The sequence below is a fragment of the Marmota monax genome, unplaced genomic scaffold, assembly GCF_021218885.2.
Source record: "Marmota monax isolate L192 unplaced genomic scaffold, Marmota_monax_Labrador192_F-V1.1 WCK01_AAM20220418_F8-fsc00005, whole genome shotgun sequence".
Classification (NCBI taxonomy): Eukaryota; Metazoa; Chordata; class Mammalia; order Rodentia; family Sciuridae; genus Marmota; species Marmota monax.
The window spans coordinates 12,514,244-12,536,360 of NW_026692254.1; the positions used below are offsets into that span (position 1 = coordinate 12,514,244).

The 22,117-nt window shown below is 38.9% G+C and overlaps 1 protein-coding gene across 1 annotated transcript in view; it reads left to right on the forward strand.

Annotated features, from left to right (window-relative positions):
- Positions 1-22,117, forward strand: part of Trpm1 (transient receptor potential cation channel subfamily M member 1) — a 140,728-nt gene that overhangs the window by 67,884 nt on the left and 50,727 nt on the right. The window contains exons 3-10 of the mRNA XM_058576635.1: positions 2,262-2,457; positions 3,743-3,956; positions 5,000-5,124; positions 6,096-6,267; positions 9,353-9,527; positions 9,974-10,097; positions 10,892-10,964; positions 11,808-11,908. Coding sequence (XP_058432618.1) covers positions 2,262-2,457; positions 3,743-3,956; positions 5,000-5,124; positions 6,096-6,267; positions 9,353-9,527; positions 9,974-10,097; positions 10,892-10,964; positions 11,808-11,908 — 1,180 coding nt within the window. The remainder of the gene's footprint in view (positions 1-2,261; positions 2,458-3,742; positions 3,957-4,999; positions 5,125-6,095; positions 6,268-9,352; positions 9,528-9,973; positions 10,098-10,891; positions 10,965-11,807; positions 11,909-22,117) is intronic.

The following is a 22,117-nucleotide window of genomic DNA, read 5'->3' on the forward strand; positions in this document are numbered from 1 at the left end:
GTAAGATGGCTAGAATAAAAATGTCAAATAATCAACAGTGCCGGAGAGGGTATGCAGAAATCAGAAGCCTCATACACTGCTAGTGAAGATGCACAGTGGTGCAGTCCTTTTAACCTGTGTGGTGGCTCTTCGAATGATTAAACATAATGTAACCATATGATCCAGTATTTCCACTCCCAGTAGAAGAAAAAGTAAGTGTTCCCACAAAAACCTGTATATAAATGTTCATAGCAGCATTATTCATGGTAGCCAAAAAGTTAGAACAACTCAAATGTCCCTCAAAGTACAATAAAAAGTTTATCCATCTATATATTGGAATATTATTCAACCACAAAAGGGAATAGTACTGACATGTGCTTCAACACGGATGAATCTTGAAAGCATGCTAAATGAAAGAAGACCTCTCTCCACAAAAACTTCATCTTATGACTCTACTTATATGAAATATGTAGAAATCTGCAGAGATAGATGTATGTAATGTAAAAAGACCGAAAGTAGATTTGTGGTTAATGTTGTCTGTGGGAGGGAAGTTCACATGTAGTTGGGGATAGAAGGTAGATGTTCAAGTGGAATGGTGATTTTCAAAATGTACAATTTCGGAGGTGCTGAAAATGTTCTAAAATTGACTGTGGTGGTGATTGCATATATCTGTTAATACTAAAATCCATTAAATCATACACTTTAAGTGAGCAAATTGTGTGGTATATGAATTATACATCAATAAAGCTTTATTTTGCTGGGAGTGGTGATACATGCCTGTAATCCTTGCAATTCGGGAGGCTGACACAGGATGATTGCAAATTCAAGGTTAACCTGGGCAACTTAATGAGGCCCTGTTTCAAAAAATAAGAGATAGGGCTGTGCCTCAGTGGTAGAGTGCCCCTGGGTTCAGTCGCCAGTCCCCTCCACCCCTGCCCCCCATGCCCACACACACAGTTTAAAAAGAAGGGAAGGTTAGGAAGGAGTGGGGAGGAAAGGAGGAAAGGTGAGGGGGAGGGAGAAAGGGAAGAAAGGAGAAAGGTGAAGGAAAGGAGGAAAGAGAGACAGGGAGGGAAGGAGAAAGGGAGGAATAGAAAGAATAGACATTTCTCTAAGGAAACCTGGAATGGTGGCTCATGCCACTAATGAATTATCCAGAAGGACAGGAAGAAAATTCCAAGGCTGCCAGCATGAGTACAGAGAGCACATGCACATGCTCACACATATCGTCCAATAAAGACATCCTCTCTTGTCCCAAGCCCACGTTTCCCCAGATCTCCCAGTCCCTGGCTCCCCCACCCACTTGCTGGTGTGCATGACTGCCCTCAGGAAGTTCCTCATCCCAGAAGCAAACCTCCCCTCCCTTCTCTCCCATGTCACTTACCCCTGGGTCCCATCTGCAGCAAGACATCACTCCAGGCTACTGCTTGGAATTCTGCTGTTCTTCCAAGCAGACATTTCAAGTTTTGGTGGATCTAGTTCACATAAATACGTGGCAGCTGAAAGTGACTGAGTGACAAAGGAAACCCTAAGCTAGGCTGCTAGGAAAGGAAGCTACACAAGAATAAGGATCCTGCACGGAGAAAGCTGGAAGAGAGAACACCATGAGAGCACACAAGGCTGGCTGAGTCATGGAGAGATGCTATAGAATGAGATCCCTGAAGCCAGGAGGTTATTGCCCAATGGGACAGCTGCACAGGGCAGGAAAAGACATACTGGTGCTTATTGGAATACTTCCAATATTACCAGGTAGAGAAATGTTTTACTAAGTTCTGGAAGGTCAGAACTTTTACTGAGTTGCTATGTTCAGAGGGCATGATTGCATTATATCACAGAATATTCAGTAATGTCCAGAATGTTAAGCTCATATGAATGTCATCAAGACATCAAAAATATTTAAAATATGTCCAGCAAGGAAGGGTAGTCATCCAATATAAATAGAATAGTATATGAATAGATAAGCATGGATTATCTATCTGGATAAGTACCTCTGATTGGGCCCAACTCACCTATTCAGGTTAATTTACTTTTGCTAATAGAAGGGAAAGGAGAAAAATGTTTTTGAAAGACTCTGCTTTACCCAGCAGGATCATTCCTGTAATCCCAGTGACTTGGGAGGATAACAAGTTGGAGACCAGCCCTAGGCCACTAAGCAAGACCTGTCTCAAAATAAAAAATAAAAATGAATTCAGTAATAGAGTGCTCCGGGGTTCAATCACCGGTACAAAAAAACCCAGAAATGACAAAAAGTAAAAGACCTTTCTTTGCTTTTTTTTTTTCAGGTGTTGCTGTGGTCAACTAATCAACCAGCATATCCCCCCTTTGCCTAGTGCAACACCCAGCAAAAATGAAGAGGAGAACAAACAGGCGGAGACTCAGCCAGAAAAATGGTCTGTCAGTAAACACACCCAGAGCTACCCAACAGATTCCTATGGGATTCTTGAATTTCAGGGTGGCGGATACTTCAATAAAGCCATGGTAAGGGAGGGCATTCGAACATGATGCCATGGGAACCACAGCTTTCATCAGAGGCCTGTCCCCCAACTCCCAGCTACAGATACCTTCATGGGTTGTGTGGTTCAGTTCCTCCTAGATATTTCACTGCAAAGCCAAGGAATATATCTGTGTCCATGGATTTTTAGCAATGAGACTTGGAAACTGGACATCATTGTATAGAACATGCAGTATCTCAAAGATTCCAGGCGTGTGTTACCTTTCAGTCAATTTGGAATAATACTCCATGTGCCCAGTCAGACCATTTTTGAAATTTCATTTTATTTCACTAGTCTGAAATCATCACTAAAATAAAATTCAGATGTATTCCAAATACCACAATACAGGGTCTTCTGGAATAGGGACACTCTACATATTAGCAAGACATGAAGAAGCAGCTTATAAAGACTAAGGTCTCTGATCATTAACTCCTTCACCTTGAAGAGGTGGTCATATTCAGATGTGGGACCACAATCTCCTTTCCCACTCACTCAATAATATCCTTGTCCAACTTCTTGAATCATTGTTCTAGCTAAGCTAGCTTTGGAATTAATTCTTCCAAGGTTACTGTTGCCAGATGAAATACAGGATACTCAGTTTACATTTCAGAAAAGCAACAGATTATTTTTTTAATACAAGTATGTCCTAAATATTGCATGCTGTATTGCATTTAGTAGAAATATTAAAGTATTTTTCATTATTCATCTAAAATTCAAATTTAACTGAGTGAATTAGTCTGTTCAGTTGCTATAACTAAATATTTTAGACTGGGTAATTTATAAACAACAGAAATTTATTGCTCACAGTTCTAGAAGCTAAGAAGTCCAAGATGAAGGTGCCAGCATATTTAGTGTCTAGTAAAGTCTCACTCTCTGCTTCATAGAAACTCACAAGAAAGAAGGAGTAAACAAACTCCCTTGGACCTCAGGGCATTATTCTTTAGCTTTTAAGAGGTGAGTTAGTCACTCCTGTAAGTTAATCTATTAATATTTGCATTGGGGATAAAGTTTCAACATATGCGTGTTGGGGAAAGACAAACATTTGGACCACCGTATTGAGTATCCTGTGTTTTTATTCATTAAACCTGACAACTCCTCCCAAAGTTGCCTTTAGTCACTCAGCTACAGACCCACACAGGGGTCCCTGGGACACAGAGAGAGACAGACAAGACAGACAACTCCTACCTGGACATGAGCAAAAACCCCGCAACCCCTCTGACAAGAGAAGCAAAACCAAGAACAGGTGCTGAGCATCACACACTCTTTTACAGTATATCCGTGTATCCTATGACACCAAGCCAGATTCCCTGCTTCATCTCATGGTGAAAGATTGGCAGCTGGAACTCCCCAAGCTCTTAATATCTGTGCATGGTGGTCTCCAGAACTTTGAGATGCAGCCCAAGCTGAAGCAGGTGTTTGGGAAAGGTCTGATCAAGGCCGCCATGACCACAGGGGCCTGGATCTTCACAGGGGGCGTCAGCACTGGTAAGAGCAGGCCCTTCCTTCACTGTAAATGTACATACCCAGAACTCACTGTGGACCCCCAAAAGCTTCCTAGTAATAATGGTCAGAAGACAAAATATGTTGCATCTTGATGTTAATTGTGACAAAAGTGAAGTCTTTATTCCATAGATTTAAAAAAAAAAATTGGTATGATGCATTTTGTTTAAACAGCAAATGTCATAATTCTGTTAGCTTTCTGTCACTACAACAAATGCCTGAAACAATCAACTAAAAAAGAGAAAAAGTCTATTCTGGTTTACAGTTTTAGATGTTTTAGTCCACAGTTAGTTGGCTCTATTGTTTTGGTCCCGTGGTAGTGTATAGGTTCAATTCATGGTGGGAATACATCAAGACCAGCAACAAAAAAGAGAAGAAGAATAGACTGGAGTCCTGCAATCCCCCTTAAGGGCACATCCCCAGTGGCCTAAAGATTGTACACTAGGCCTCACCTCTTGAAGTTCCCACCACTTTCCAACAGCACCAAGTCAAGGGCCAAGCCTTCAACACATGGGTCTTTGGGGGACATCCAAGATCCAAACCACACAATAATAATAGTAACAATAGTAATATCTCTGGGTCAACCACTATGCACATTTCCTTGAACTGAGCCCTGGGTGAGCATCATCTTCAATTAGACTGTTTAAAAACCCTTTCTCCAGTTCACAGTACAGTAAACTGAGGCATAGAAAGGTTAAGGAACATGCCAGGTGGTCTGGTTTTCACCTTTAGCTGAATACAGTCAAGGACTGTGAAAAAAGACCCCAATGACATTCATCTTTAGGTTTTAGAAACATGTACAGTAAGTCCCTGACCAGTTGCTTTGGTTTGTTTTTGTTTTCCCTTTTCAAGGAGAGAAAGCAGGACTAGCAGTTAGTATAAGCTCTGATAAAGAGAACTATGTCTCATTCATCCCTGTTCCATAGGGAATGTAGGGGTTCATAGAAGTTGTCTCTGAAGTTCATGACTGGTGGTGTGATGTGAGGGGAAGTAGAAGTGACTAAAATGTGACTCATGGCTGCTCACAGGTGTCATCAACCATGTGGGGGATGCCTTGAAAGATCATTCCTCCAAGTCCAGAGGCCGGGTCTGTGCTATAGGAATTGCTCCATGGGGCATGGTGGAGAATAAGGAAGACCTGGTTGGAAAGGATGTAAGTGTGTTCTCTGAAGACATTGATAATTTTTAAAAACTGAAGTCTGTATTTTTCAATAATTATAGATTCACATGCAGTTGTAGGAAACAAAAAAGAAAGCTCCCATCCACCCTTTGCCCATTCCTCCAGGTTTTGCATCTTGCAAAGCAATAGTACAACATCACAGTCAGGACAGCGACATACACTCAAGGTACAGAACATTTCCATCAACACAAGGATCCCTTCTGTTGCCCTTTAATATCTATATCTAATTCCTTCCCACCTCCACTTCTTCCTTATCTCCTGGCAACCACTAATGTACCACACATCTCTGTAATTTTATCAGTTCAAGAATATTACATAAATGGGATCATACAGTATAAAACCTTTGGAAAATGTTTTTTTTTTTTTCCACTCTGCATAACATTCCTCCAGATTGTCATATGTATCAATAGTTCCTTCCTGGGCTGGGTGTGGCTCAGTGGTAGAGCGCTTGCCTGGCATGTGTGAGGCACTGGGTTCAATCCTCAGCACCACATATAAATAAATAAAGGTATCATGTCCATCTACAACTAAAAATATCTTTAAAAAATAGTTCTTTCCTTGTTATTGCTGAGTGCTAGTCAAAGGTATGGACTTATCACAGATGGTTTGCCTATTTATCTGTTGAAGGTCATCTGGGTCATTGCAGTGGATCAATTATGAATAAAGTTTCCAAATACATTTGTGTTCAGGATTTTGTGTTAATATGAATTTTCATTTTTCTGTAATAAATAGCTAGGTATACAATTGTTGGATTGCCATTATCTAAAAATAATTATGTTTTTGCTGTCTTAATAGAGCAATTGGAAAAAAACTTGAATAAGTAGGATAGAGAAGTGAGAATGGGTTTAAGTGTAGTCATTACAAGCACGTGTATTCCATTTGCTTCCCCATTAGTCTTAATATTAAAGTTCTGCAGCTCTGATTCATGTTGTGCATTTTGTCAGGTAACAAGAGTGTACCAGACCATGTCCAACCCTCTGAGTAAGCTCTCTGTGCTCAACAACTCTCACACTCACTTCATCCTGGCTGATAATGGCACCCTGGGCAAATATGGTGCTGAGGTGAAGCTGCGGAGGCTGCTGGAAAAGCACATCTCTCTGCAGAAGATTAACACAAGTAAGTTCTAGCCAAGACCACAGTACCACCATTGGACTGACACCACGATCATGAAAACCAAGCTGAGAAGGAAATTGCCCAAGGCTATTGAAAGCTTTAACCTTGATTCTTGCTAGATCAATAAAAAAGGACTTATTTAGACCTTATGTCTTAGCCACCTGCCAACATGAATTCACTGAGCTCCATGTGATGTTTTGCTCCAAGTTCACATGTTGGTGCAAGAAACAACCTTGCTGTTGTTGTCATGGTGATGGCAGCACTCATCATTTTGCCCTGTGGTTCTTTTTCCCTGTAATTACTGTCATTATTTTTTAAACGTTTTAACAGGAAAAAAAGCAATTCTCACTCAAAGATTTAGTATGATTTCTTACATCAAATTGTAAGTGTTAAACATTATTAAATATCTCTGTAACTCTGAGTATCTGACCCAGACTAAGATGACCAGAAGGGAAGACATATAGAGAGGGCTGCAGGGGCTATTTGCTTCATCATCCTTGCTGTTCAGGTGCACATCCCTAGGGGGAATAGCCACTGCTGGGAGACATTGGAGCTCAAACTAGAGATAAAAGAAATGAATCCAACCAGAAGAAACAATAAGAACTGGTTAGAATTAAAATAACTGGTGTACTCTTTTTGGACATGCCCCTTTTCCAACAATCCTTACTGTCAAACAGTTGCTAAAGGATCCTGAAGAATATTCTGTTTTTACCATAACTGGTGAGGTTTTTGTGCAAGGCAATCTAGGCCTGTTAAATGATCTTTGTAGAGCATAATTTAAAGGATTGTGATACTGCTCAAGTAGTTAGAATGGGGATGACCTACTACAAAAACTTGTAGGTTTCTGAGCAACAGATCTTGATGGATAAATTGGTTGAATTGGTTTTTGTTCTTAACATTTTTAATTTTTCTGGACCTGAAAGTTTTCGAGTTGGCCAACTTCACTTGGTCATGTGACTTGTGGGCTTCCCTTTGTCATCCTTTGCCTAGGGCTTTGAGTGGGGCAGGGACAGCAAAGGGGTGCTCAGTCGTCACCTCCCACAGCATGCAGCTTCAGGAAGTCCAGCCTAAGCCAAGAAGAACCAGTTCTATTATTTTTCTAGAAAAGAAGTTGCTTTGGCCACCATATTTCCTAACTTGGGTTGGAAATCTCAAGGGCAGAGTTCATGCCATCTCAATCCATTTTCCAGTATCTCTTATTTAGGACTTGGTATAAAACAGACTTTCATTGCTTATTTGCTGAAATGAACCTAACTGTAATTATTCCTGTACAAGACAGAAAAATATCTCAAACTATTTAAGCATCCTGACATAGAAATGCACTGTGAAAGCAAACCACAAACTCTGACTTCACCTACTTGAAACTCTCAAATCTTCTTATAACCTTTGCTAGAAGATTTTATGTGAAGCTCTTGAGAACTGTGGCATCAAGGATACTTTTCTTACTTGTTGTTTGCTAATGTTAATCAATTAATTCACATCATTAACAGACATCTGGTGAAATAGTCTCAGAGTACAGCCAGCCCTGCATATCCCTGGGCCCTGCCTCCAGGGATTTGAACTACTACAGATGGGAAATATTCAGGAGTAAAAACTGCATCTTTACTGCACATGTACAGCCTTTTTTTCCCTTATCATTATTCCCTAACCAATACAGGATAATAATTATTTACATAGTATTTGCATTGTATTAGGTATTATAAGTCAATTAACAATGATTTAAAGTGTATGGGAGAATTGTGTAATTTTGATACGATAGTATAACATCTTATATAAAGGACTTGAGTAGCCTCAGATTTTGGTATTCACAAGGGGCAAGTCCTGGAACCACTGAGGGACAACTCTATAATTAGTCCTGGTCAGTTCTTTGAACATTGTGGAGAAGGCATATTTGTCACTCTTACTATCCACTCACTCAGAATTCCAGCTTCCTAGAATTCCCTGTCACTTCCTGCTTCCTAGAGCCCATTCTGCTGGTTTTACAAGTTATTAGCATGCAACTATTGTGTTCTTAGAGAGTCCTATTATCAGATAATAGGTTTTTTTTTTTTTTTAAGGGAGAGGGAATACTCAGGGAATAATCCTTTAATCAATGAGCTAATAGTAGTCAGTGTGTTTGTTTCTAAGATCATTTATGGGTTGATTATCCCTAATCTGAAATTCTCTGGACCTGAATTGTTTCAGATTTCAGAGTTTTCAGATTTGGGAATACTTGCAGAGACTGTACTAGGTGAGCATACCTCATCCAAAATTCCAAAATCTGAAAGTTGAAACATTCTCCATATGGGCTTTCAGATTTTCAGATTAGGGTTGCTCAGCCTGTACTGCCATATTGTAGGCACTGAAGGCAGAAACAATAACAGCAACATACCATATTTACATGCCACTTAAAGTTTGCAATATACTTTGATAGCCAAAGATTTTCTTCCATTTTGGATCTCTTGCTCCTTCAAGAGAGAAGGGGGTCTTAGTAATTATTCACCTTTTACAAATGGTCATCTAAGTCTCATGGTGGTTTGGTAATTGGCCCAAGGGTGTTTTTGTTTTGTTTTGGTTTTGGTTTGTACTGGGGATTGAACCCAGGGGTGTTTAACCACTGAGCTATATCCCCAACTTTTTATTTTTTACTTAAGACTAATTTGGGAAAGACCAGGGACTGAAGTGAGCTCTCCTGTTTCTGGCCTAGACTCTCCTTTCACTGCTTCATTCTTTAAGGGAAAGCCAGTCAGGTGGGAATTTCAGACCCCTAGGGCAGGACAGAGAGGGCAGAGCACAGTCCAGTGCTTCTCAGGGATCACCTGCATGCCAGGTGAGTTATACATGGAGTTCAACCACAGGGGAGTCAGAAAGTTTAGGATTTTTGAGTTTCTGGGTTTTCCAGTGAGACCATAATACAAGGTTTGAATGCAAAAATGAAAACAATCACGATATTCCTGAATTCCTTTCCACCTCAGGGTAAATACTAATGCCACTTGGAGCATCTGTCAAGTTGCAAAGTTTGTACTCTTCACCATGTTTCAGGAATTAAAATGAGACTGTAAAAGGTGCTAAACGTTGGTCCGAACAGTGAATGTGGTTTGTGTTGCAGGACTGGGGCAGGGTGTGCCGGTCGTGGGCCTCGTGGTGGAAGGGGGCCCTAACGTGGTTTCCATTGTCTTGGAATACCTCCGAGAAGACCCTCCAGTCCCAGTGGTGGTCTGTGATGGCAGTGGACGAGCCTCGGATATTTTGTCCTTTGCACACAAGTACTGTGAAGAAGGAGGGTAGGATTTCTGATGTGTGATGAAGGGTGGGTTCTTAATGCCTTGTTAGGCCAAAGAGAACATCTGAAGTGATCTGCTTAGACATTCCAAAAATGCTTAACCGAGGAAGATTTGCTAGATCTCCTCTCCCATTCCTAAGGTCAGCATGCGAGGGAGCTGTCAGGAGCATCTTGTTTCTGACAGAATTCTCTCTCTGGAAGAATACTCTCCTTTCCAACTTCATTTTCCTTATAAGGTTTACAACAAGGCTGGAATTTGAGACAAGTGTGAATGCATTTTTTGACCACGGTGACTTTTTTTTTTTTTTTTTTTGGTCTTCTATGCAGAGATACCCTCCTCCAATAGTTTCAAATAAAAATTACCAGATGAATATAGAGATGTCTGATTGATTAAAAAATGAGTTGAACTTGCTTTGTTTTGTTCTCTTTTGCATTTCCTTTGAACAGGATAATAAATGAGTCCCTCAGGGATCAGCTTCTAGTTACCATTCAGAAAACATTTAATTACAGTAAGACACAATCACATCAGCTGTTTGCAATTATAATGGAGTGCATGAAGAAGAAAGAACTCGTAAGTGTCTTGAATTTATTTCCAAACAATCTCCACAGAGAGAATTATGTTTCCTTTTCTAATTCTGCCCATGTGTGCTTGATGGAGTTGTTCATATTTTAGTTCAGCCTCTTCCAAGAGGCAGTTTACAAATCCACACTAAATTGATGGTTGTGTCCAAGTGATGGAAGCAGAACAAGCTCACACAGCGGCGGGTCCCAGGTGCTTTCAGACGTTAGCAAATATGAGGTGACATCACACAGCTTAGTGTTTCAAAATCTGAATCAGATTTAAAGGGGGGAGAGCAGCATATAACACCCTTAGATGTGCTTACAAAGTTGAAATCATTTCACTTTCCAAATGTCATAATTGTTTCCCACTTCTTACTTCCTGTGTTCATAGGAAATGAGTACTCCTTGTGCAAATAAGAAGACATCTTTAAATTTTTTAATTTAAAAATTTCCTATAAATATGTCCTATTAGATTAGATATTCTTTTATCATCTCAGGTGGCTATTTGGATATTGGAGTGTAAACCCTGAATGGGCTTCCCCTTCTCAAGGGTTGGAGCAGATCACATAAATGATAAAATCAGAATCCAGGCAAGCATTCACAGTCAGTAAGAGCGAAGTTGTAACTCCTGGAAATCAAAAAGACTTGATTTGGAATTGTTCAGTTCTCTGAATCATCTCATCACACATCAGTCTCTGTGGTTGTTTTTTTTTTTTTTTTTTTTTAAAAAAGCACCTCTACCCTGACTCTTGTTTTCAACTCTCTCTCTCACTTTAACTTTCTTCACAATGCACTTATTTGCAGGTCACTGTGTTTAGAATGGGTTCTGAGGGTCAGCAGGACGTGGAGATGGCAATTTTAACTGCGCTGCTCAAAGGTGAGCTCTCAGGAAATGATGATTCCTGTCCTTTCGATGCCAGGCTGCCCTGGGGCCATCTCTCTCTTCTCTAACTGGGGATTGTGTCTGTTGGTTTCAGAACGCTGAGCCAGCCATGCTGTCTGGAGTAATCTCAGCACAAAACCACACTAGAATAAGACTCCAAATGGGTTTCTGAAGAGCAGGGGTCTGTAGGTGCCCATGGACCATGGTGGGATGAAGTCAAAACCATTTCCATTCGTAACTGGTCCATTGAGGGCTTCTATTCACAGTGTAAACATGAACTGGGGTTTCTTTGCATTACTGCATTCTGCAGGGCTCTGTTCAATTTCCCTATCCCACCTATAATGACAGGCTTGGAACAGGCACTTGTGAGACAGCTTCCACTCTGGGATGCATACTTCCTCCCTGCCTCTCAGCTAGACTGGGGCCATGAGAAGGGGGTCACTGTGGGCTAGCTGCCTGACAGTGCCACACTGGTCTTCATGTGGGCCAAAGGGTACTCTTGAGAGGGGTGTTGCCCCTTGGCCTGGCCTGGCAGATATCTGGGCAATCCCAAAGTCCCTGCCCTTTTGCTGATGATCTCTTGAGTTACTAGATTCTTCCTCTGTTCCTCCATGGAGATGATACAGAGCTGACTTGGGAAGAAATTGGCTCCACCTTCTTCCCAGGAAGCTCTTGGAGAATGTGGAGTGCTTAGCCTGGGCCTTAGTAGTAATCAGGAGTGAAAGCAAAGGCAGCAATTAGTTCCAAAGGGCGCATCTGCTCACTGCCCAGCACCTGCCTAACCCAGGTGATCCCAGTCATGGAGTGAAAAATCACTCTTACTTCTTGCCTTTCCAGGAACCAATGCATCGGCTCCAGATCAGCTGAGCTTGGCACTGGCTTGGAACCGTGTTGACATAGCACGAAGTCAGATCTTTGTCTTTGGGCCCCATTGGCCGGTGAAACTAAGTGTTTTCAATCCTTATCATTTATTGTGACTTTGTAAAGATGATATTAGTATGTTCCCCTTTGTGACATGGATCTCAGGATATAATCTGGGGTTTCTAATGATCTGATGGGTGATCACTAAGATTATTAGATGCTATTTAACTTCAAAGAACAAAAATGGATTAAGAGCTATGAGCACTAATTTCAGATTCAAACTGATCTTCTTTGAGGAAACTAACCAAAAAATCTTTTATCATTGTTGGTCAAAGTGGGTCTTTACCCTTTTAAAAAGGAAAAAAGGAAGAGAGAGAATAGCTCATTAAAATTAAATACAATACCAACCATGGCATTGATTTTTCAATTATGTTCCATGAAACCCTGGAGGCCTAGAGAACTATGCGTGTGAGTTGTGTATGTGGTCTTTCTGTGTAGCATTTTTAGTGTTTGTGGTGTGGTTTAATTATTGTATGCCACATATGTGTGGGCTGTGTGAAGGTGTGATGTGTGGTGTGATGCATATGCGGTTTAGTGTGTGATGTCTGTGTATGTGTGTGTAAAGTATGGGGGTGGGGGTTTAGCATGGATGATATGTAATATGTGAAGGAATGTCTGTGTGTGAGATAAGTTGTGGATATGTTATGTGAATAAGGGGGTGTCTATGTGATATTATGACATATTAATGAGTAATATATGGGGTATGGATGGTATAGTGTGTGTGTGTGGTTGGGGGATATTTTGTTTGTTTATGATTGTGGAGATGTATAGTGAGGAGAGACAGAGTGTGGGGTAGTTGGAAAGTACAATAAGTGTGTATGATGTGATATGGGACAAGCTGTGTGTGGGGGTGGGTGTACATGGTTGGGGGATATTTTGTGTTTGGCTGTGAGTGTTAAAAGTGGGGATACATATATATGAATGTATGTATATATGTATATAAATGCATACAGGGGCTGGGGTTGTAGATCAGTGATAGAGCACTTGCCTAGCAAGTGGATCAATCCCCAGCACTACATAAAAATAAACAAATAAAATAAAGGTATTACTACAACTAAAAGAAAAGCTGATTTTAAATAAATAAATGCATACATATAAACATACATATATATTGATTTTGTGTATGTATACATACAGGTGGGATGTGTGTGTGTGTATGTGTGTAAATAATGGCCATGTGTTATAAGCAGTTCTGGGCCTCTTATTTCTTTAGTCAAAGCAGCTTCTTTGATCTGTTCTTCAGATTTGGTTTCAGAGTGAATTTTGGTTTGCAAAGGACTCTCCTGCTTATACATGAGGGTAGGGTATTTAGAGGATTCATGTCAGGCTTTTTAAAAATCATATTTCTCAAAACATGCCTAGAATTTTGCTGTACAAATGCACTTCACTTTTTACAACAATTTTTTAATCAAACGGGTATGAACAATTTATGAATAAGTCTGTTAAAGAAATAAGGTGTTGGGAAAAGGGGTGTTTGTGCATGTTGCTTATTGAATTACCTAAATTAAGAAAAATGGTATGATACCTTAAACACTTTAATTTCTTTCTAATATTTTGGTTTCTCAACTCTTGGTAAAGGAATTCAAAGCAAAATGAATTATTTCATGAATGGCTATGAGACAGAATGCTGTGGCAGAGAACCTAGAAGATTCCAGAATGAATTGCAAAGGAAGGGCTTGATACTCAAGAATATCTTGAGAATTTCTGTTTAGGAGGAATGTCCCCCCATCCAGTATCTTTGATTTATTATTATTATTTTTTGAGAGAGAGATATTTTTTAATATTTATTTTTTAGTTTTTTCGGTGGAAACACATCTTTATTTTATTTGTATGTGGTGCTGAGGATCGAACCCAGCACCCCGCACATGCCAGGAGAGCGCACTACCGCTTGAGCCACATCCCCAGCCCCACTTTATTATTTTTTCAGGCAGCTTTCCAGGTCATCTACAGAGAGAGAGAGGAAGAACCATGTTTTCCAAATTATAGAAAGAGCTAACCAGGGATCAGTCGGAGCACTTGGTGACTTACTCTAGAAAAATGGACCTGCCTGGCCTAACTTGACTGCCGCCTGCATCTGATCCTCTCGAGACAAAGGCAACAAGTAATCTGAAGAAAGTATCTAAAACTCAGACAAGCAATCGTTCATGCCCCCACCATAGAACTAGAAAATCCACAATACTGTGTTTGTTTTATAACTTTTTTCCCCACTCAATATTATTAGTGTTAAATGTTTTCCAGCCATCTTTCTAATGCTACTTTAATAAGACTTGGTATTCTTCACTTTCTATTTTTCAGTTAATATATAAATATGGTTTTAAAATCAAATAATGAAAATGAGCATACAACCACAAACAGAAGCTTCCCTGCCCCACCTCCCAAATAATTTAACTGACTCTATTGTTTCCTGGCAGTTGCTTGTGTACAACAACAAAATACGTTTTATCATTGTTTCTTGATTAATTACACATATAGACAAATCCGCCAATTCTTCGTTTGGAAATAGAAGGACGAGACTCTCTTGCACTGCTTCCACCTCTCCCTGCTCCTCCTGGATTTGACGGTTACCTGTTTAATTGTTTCACTGGTCACCTTTATAAAAGTAAAGAATACATGACACCCTCCACTTGTTTCATCAATTTCAGACTCTCATTTTGTAAAATGAGGAAATCAACTTTATATTTCTCCTTATACCATCAGCCTTCCTAATGCAATCAGCCTTGCTGTTTATGTGGCCAATAATGTTTACAAACCATTCTTTAATCATTATTAAAAGTTCTGTCAATATCTTGCTCTGTAGTCATCATGGAGCTTTCATACTTGGCCTCTAAAAATGGAGACACCAACAGATTTTACATTGTCCTGATTGCTGAAAGATTGTTCACTACTGAACCTCATAGTAAACTTGAACTCAAAGATAAGGAAAGGCAGTTCTAGTTTTTCTTTGCATTTCTAATTAATTCTCTTTTATCTTCTTAATTTGCCTTCACATCATTAAGACTTTTCTATTGTTTTCATCATTACTGTTCATTTCTTAGAGAATCTTTCAAATCCTATGATTTCAAACCCAGCTGTCCTGGATGCTCTTGAAGTCTATTGCACCACTGTTGGCTTCAGATATCCCTTCACTTGTCTATTCTTTTCAAGACTCCATATCTTTCTCCCCTTCAGATTTTTTCTTTTCATTTTTCTAGAATAAATCATCAAGTAGTTTTTTCATAGATACGGAAAGAGTATTTTTCTGTGTCTTTACATGTCTGAAAAAGTCTGCCACACTCAAGACTGATGATTATCTTACGATTCTCATTTGATTATAGATGAACCATTGGTTTCTCTCAGATATACTTGAAAACTTGCTCTTTAATTCTTGGTGCTTTGAAATTTCACAAGGATATGTCTTGCATTTCAAACAAATGCAAATGGAAGTGTCTAGAGAATACAAATTCAAGCACTCACATCTCCAATCATGTATGCATTCATTTTGTTTGACTGTCAAAGTCCCGTTTTTACTGAAGACCCAAGTCAGTTCTGTGAAGTTTTCTTCTAATGCTTCTTTGAGTTTTTTCCCTTCATTTCCTCTCTCTTTTTTCATCTAAAATTCTTGTTAGATAAACATTTAGTGGTGCCTTCCTCCTGGACTGATCTTTCATTTTTTCATTTCCATCTCTATCATATTTCTATGTGTTTTTTGAAAACTACTCAGTTTTTTATTTAACTTTTATATTAATTTTTCAAATTTTAGGCAATTGTATTTAAAATACCCAAGAAATCTCCATCTCATAGATGCATATCTGGGGATACAAATTGGATTTTAAAAGTTCACTTTTTTCCCCTGAATGATTTCTGTCTTATCATTAGTCAGTAGCTCCATTTGTTCATTCCCCCCCCCCTTTCTGTTGTGTTATTGACTTTCTTAAGTGTTGTAGACCCTTGGTTACCTATTCAGAATGGGGGATGGGATTGCTGAGTTAGTAGGGGAACCTATTTTGCTAACAGGGCTTTTCTCATCCCTGAGGGGATTGAAATGGAATTCCTCATCTAGGAATGATGTGTACTCTTAATATAACAGAGAGTTTGTTGTAGGAAGGACTTAAGAATTCCAACACAACAAACCAGTCCTGGTCTGATTTGTTGCACTTTACTAGTCAAATTTCTTCATTTCATATCTTCTATTATTTAATGCAAAAATAAAAGCTTACTGAGAGTATAATGGTGGTTACTAGGGGTGAGAGTGTGAGGGATAGAGAGATCCTGGCCAAACAGTATACAGTTTCAGTTAGATGGAGAAATCAGTTCTGGAGATCTATTGTACAGCATGGTGTCTATAATTAATAATAATATATAGTATATTTGAAAATTGCTGAGAAAGTAGATTTAAAATTTTTCATCACTAAAGTATAATAAGTATGTGAAGTAAGAGGTACATTAATTAGCTTGATCTAATCATTCTACAGTGTGTACATCTATGAAAACATCACATGTATGCCATACATATGTCATTTGTCACTGGTAAATAAATAAAAATAAAATGAAAGGTGCCCCAATAAAGCCCTTTGTTAAAACACGATTTTAAACATAGCAACAAAGAGAGAGAAATGTTTGATAAATACAAATAATAAAGATTTTTATGTATTTATATTGAATCATAAAAAAAATTGGGTTAACAATTATTGAAGGAAAAAAGTTACATTTGGTCTGAGCAAAAAAGAGGGAGGTCTGGAAACATCATGACTGCTGGACACTTTAAAGACAAAAACTATCTGAGTCTTTTTAGTCACCCTCTCTGAGGTTTGGGGAACATGAAGAAATGTCTTCTGACTTTTCAGGACAAGAATTATTTCCAGTTGTGGACATGAGGCCTGCCCTGATAGAACTGTGAACTCAAATTATAAAAACTAATATAAAAGATATTAGGTAATTATAAAAACTAAGATAAGAGATTCTATCTTTCATAATTATTGATAATATCTACTGATGATGTTTGAGTCATACACTGAGTTTTATCCCATGTATTTGAACATTACTGGATTCACCCTCCCAATTCTGAAGCAGCTCTAAATGTCTTCATTTTATATTTGGGGGGATGAGACCCAAGAAGTTAAGTGATTTTTTTCCGTATGTTTGCTCAAGAGACTTTTAAATAGTACACACATCAAAGAATTCCAAAGAGAAATTTTTAAATATTTTGAATTAAATAAAAATGTAAGTGCAACTTATCAAAGTTTGCAAGATGCAGAAAAAGCAGTGGTTTGAGGGAAATATCTAGCACTTACATATCAGAAAAGAAGAAAGTTTCCACCTATAGAAATTGGAAGAAGAGTAAATTAAATGCAAAGCAAGCAGAAGAAAATAAATAACAAAAATTTGAGTAGAAATCAACAACATTGAAAATAGAAAACCAATTGAGGAAATCAACAAAATAAAAATATAGTTTTATTAAAAGATCAGTGAAATTAATAAATTTCTATCCAGGCTAATTAAGAAAAAAAAGAGAAAAGACTCAAATTAGTAATGTCAGAAATGAAAGAGGAGACATCACAAAGATTCCATGAACATTAAAAAATAAGAAAAAAATATTATAGACAATATCTCTAGCAAGTGATTGTTCAACCCATATTTGAGGTTGTAAAGGAGTAATTCCTCTCTCTGGGTGTGGTTTATGCCATCTCACATTCTTTTTAAAGTATGGCATTCACAATTTAACACTCTATGTTAGGTGCAATCTCACCTGCAGCCCTGAGGATGGTCACCTGCCTTGTGCTGTCTCTACACTTTGGGAAATATAGAAACATACCATCTTTTCACACAATTTAAGTTTTATCTGCAGAAAATCCAAAGAATTTTCTCATGTATACCACCTACTAATCCACATGTCCTTCATCCTGGGGTTAGCTGTTCTTGGATCAGATAGTGATGTTGTATTTAAGCTTGCTAGATTCAGTCCATCATGATAGCCTGTCAAGATATTTAAAATTCTAATTATATCTTCCTTCTTACTTTCCTCAGGACTAAAGAAATGACTTAAGCAGCCTGTCCCTCTTTCCAGTCTATCCCTCCTATTCTTTGAGATTCCTCTAGAAGCTTCACTTACAAGTTATTTTTGTTGGAAGAGCCATTTCTAAAAGTGATACCTAGTACTCAGTCTCAACATATAAAACAGATGAGAAACAAGCTCAGTTCATTTTATAAGCCACCTTCCTCCTAGAAGCCCCTGAAACCCCTCCTCAGAACTCAAAGCTCTGCTGGCCCAGACTCAAAGCTACTCTTATAAGGTTACAACAGTGCTTTTAAAATCCTGGACATGACCCATGAAGGCAGAGAAGGTGAACTTACCTGAGTACCAGGGAACTCTCTTCCAATGCCTGACCACATCTTTTCCGTCTTTTCACTCTCCTCAATAGCAAAGTTAGAAGCCACAGAGAAAAGGGATTCTGATGATTCTCATTTGCTCAGCAGCAGCAAATGGTGGAACCAATCTCTTCTTTCATCTTCTTGAGGCAAATCAAACTTGTGTTAAAAAAATTCCGCGTTTTCACTCATTCATTTGTTTAGCAAATGTTGGTTGACTACTTCTTGTGTGTCAGGTCTTTGTTCCAGATGCTGCAGACTCAAGGGTGAATAAAACTGACCTGCTACAGCCCTTATTGAACTCTCCACAGGATCTTGGGACTGACTTGAGGGTGGGGAATGGGCAAGAAGAGGGAGGAAAATGTGAAACAGGTAATCAAATAAATACTGGATTACAAATTGTAGCGAGTGTTGACATTGAAAATGCATGCTGCATTTTTAGTCAGCTTTTTCACTGCTGTGACTAAAGGAGCAGACCAGAACAATTGTAGAGGAGGAAAAGTTTATTTGAAAGCTCACAATTTCAGAGGTCTCCATTCATAAACAGTTGGCTTCATTCCTCGGGGCTCGAGGTGAGACAGAACATCAGGGCAGAAGAATGTGTCAGAGGGAAGTAGCTCACATGGATGATCAGAAAACAGAGAAAGATTCCACTCTCCAAATAGAATATATATATATATATATATATATATATATATATATATATATATATATATACTCTACAGCCACACCTCCAATGAACTACTTCCTCCAGCCGAACCCCATCTGCCTCCAGTTCCCATTCAGTTAATTCCATCAGGGATTAATTCACTGATTATGTTAAGGCTGTAGCCCAATCATTTCTCCTTCAAACCTTCTTACATTGTCTTACACATGAGCTTTTGGGTGTTGGAAGGGGGCTACTTTGTATTGAGGCACCTCACATCCAAAGCATAACACTGCACAAAAGCAAATCTGGTGTTGGAAGGGGGCTACCTTGTATTGAGGCACCAGGGAAGGGCTCTATGGGGGAAAAAATGAATGAACACTGAGAACCGACAGGTGAATAAATGTTGGAAGTGAGGGGTGGGCACCTTCCATGCAGAGGGAAGGGCATGAGAAAAGGCTAGGACAAGGAAGAGCCCCAGGCATTTTCAAGAAAATAAGAAAGAAGGAAAAAGGCCAGGGTGGCTAGAATGCAGAATGATAAAAGAATAACTCAGGGTAGGCTACAAGCTGGCTAGCATCTGTGCACTGCAGAGTCCTGCAAATAAGATCCAGGCCCGAAAGCTGAGATCTCCGGGCTTGGAGATTCACTTCAGGGCTTTTCCTTTTTTAAACAATAAACATTTATTGTTTCTGAGGGTCAGGAATTTGGGAGTGACTTAGCTGGGTAATTGTGGTTCAGGGGCTCTCATGAGATTGGAGTCCAGCTGTAGGCTGGGGCAGCAGTCATCTGAAGGCTTGACTGGGGCTGGAGGACTCACTTCCAGTGCAGGTCGCAATGGCTGGCATATTGACGTTGGCTGTTGGATAGAAGCCTCAGTTTCTCCCCATGTAAACTCTCTGCAAGGTTCCTTGAATGTCTTCACAATATGGTGGCTGGAAACTTTTGCTTTTCCTTTTAGTCTTTCCTCTTTGTTTCCTTCTATTGATGTTATTTTTGTTTCCTTTTTCCAATTTTTTTTGTCATAATAAAATACACCTGATAAAATGTACCATATTAGCTATTTTTAAGTGACGGTTCTGTAGTATTAAGTACATTTATATTGCTATGCAGCCATCCCCAATATCCAACTCTAGAAACTTTTCATCTTACAAAACCTATTAAAAATAACTCCTTGTTATCACCATCATTTCCTGGCAACAAACATTCTACTTTCTGTTGTGAACTTTAATACTCTATCTGGATAAGTGAAAATTCACACAGTAATTTGTTTTTTTGTAACTGGTTTATTTCACTTGGCATAGTGTTCTCAGGGTTCATCCATGTTGTAGTGTGTGTCAGAATTTCCTTCTGTTTTAAGACTGAAAAATGTTGTACTTTGCATATATACCACACTCTACTTTGTTGGACAGTTGTGTTACTTCTATATTATGCCTATTGTGAATAATTCAGCTATGAACATGGGTGTATAAATATTTCTTTGAGTACCTGCTTTCATTTTTTTTTGAGTACATACCCAAAAGCAGAATTGATGGGTCATATGGCCATTCTATGTTTAATTTTTTTTTCTCCCTCCACCCCCAGTACTGGAGTGAGAACCCAGGGCTCCACACAAGCTAGGCAAATGCTCTACTACTGAGCTACAGTACCCAGGCCTTTTTGAATTGTTGTTTTGAGACAAAGTTTTGCTGAGTTGCCCAGGCTGGGATTGTAATCCTCCTGCCTCAGCTTCTCTGGTAGCTGGGGATTATAGGCATGTGCCATCATGTCAAGCTTCTATGTTTAAATTTTTGAGGAATATTCTTTTTCATAGCAACTGTACCACTTTATTTTTTCACCACAGTGCACAAGGGTTTCTTGCCAATTATTGCTGTTTTTGTTTGTTTGTTTTTTAAAATAGTCCTCCTAATGGGTGTGAGGTGATTTAAATTTGAATTTCCCTAATATTTACTGATATTAAGCATTTTATTAGACATTCGTATATCTTCCTTGAAGAAATAGCTAGTCAAGTTCTTTGCCTATTTTTTAATTGGATTAGTTTTTGTTGATGGTGAATTTTAAGAGTTCTTTATATATTCTGGATATTAATCCTTTATCATATACATAATGTAAAAAAAATGTATTCTCTCATTTGTGGGATGACCTAGTTGATAGTGAGGTTTTGTTGTTGTTTTGTTTGTTGTGGTGCAGGAGATAGAATCCAGGGCCTCGTGTATGCAAGGCAAGCACTCTCCCACTGAGCTACGTCCACAGCCCCCGTTGATAGTATTTTTGATGCACAAAACTCAATTTTTTTGTGTGAAGTCCAATTTGTTTAATTTTCCTTTTCTGCCTTTGGTGTCATATTCAAATCAAGCCCAATATTGCATGGTTTTACCCTGCGTTTTCTTCTAAGAGATTTGTAGTTTTAGCTTTTATGTTGAGGTCTCTATTCATTTTGAATTATTATTTGATATTTGTTTATGGTGTAAGATAATGCTTCAACTTCATTCTTGTGCCTGTGGATATCCACTCTCCTAGCACCATTTGTTAAATTCTGTGTCACTTTTTATTCAAGACCATGATAGTCTTACTTACATGACAACAGTTAAGATACTCTTTCATCCACATCTCTATGTTGACCAGAAGCTACACAAATGCACACACACTTCCCATAATGTAATCTCTACTACTTCATACTACTTAGGAATTTCAAGCAGGAACATTATGTGCTTCCTTTTATATATTTAAGGATCTCTCTGGAAAATGCACTGGGTGGGTGCAATAGTGGATATGCAGGGTCCTGTTAAGGGTCTATTAGAGTAATTCAGGTGAAAGATAGCTCTTGGGACTAAAGCAGAGGCAGAGAAAAAGACAAAATTGGACAGAATCGAGCAGCATTTAGCATGTTTCATCATTGCATAGATTAATCATGAGAAGGGCAGTAAGGAAGAAGCAAGATGTCAGCAATGACTGACAGTTTTCTGACTTGCACAACTGGTAAATTATGGTACCACATGACTGAAATGAGGGCCACTGAAAGGGTAACAGGTTGGAGGGGAGGTCTCCTGAGTGTGGTCTTGTACATAATAAGCTTTGCTCTGTTTTGAATAAGATTTGTCCCCCATAACTTCATGTGCTAGAAGTTGCCTTGGTGTGGCAGTGATTAGGTATCTATAGGGTCCTATTTCAAGGTAATTGAGTCACAGAAGCATTTCTATCCAAAAGGACCAATGTGGTTCTTGCAGGGCCCAGA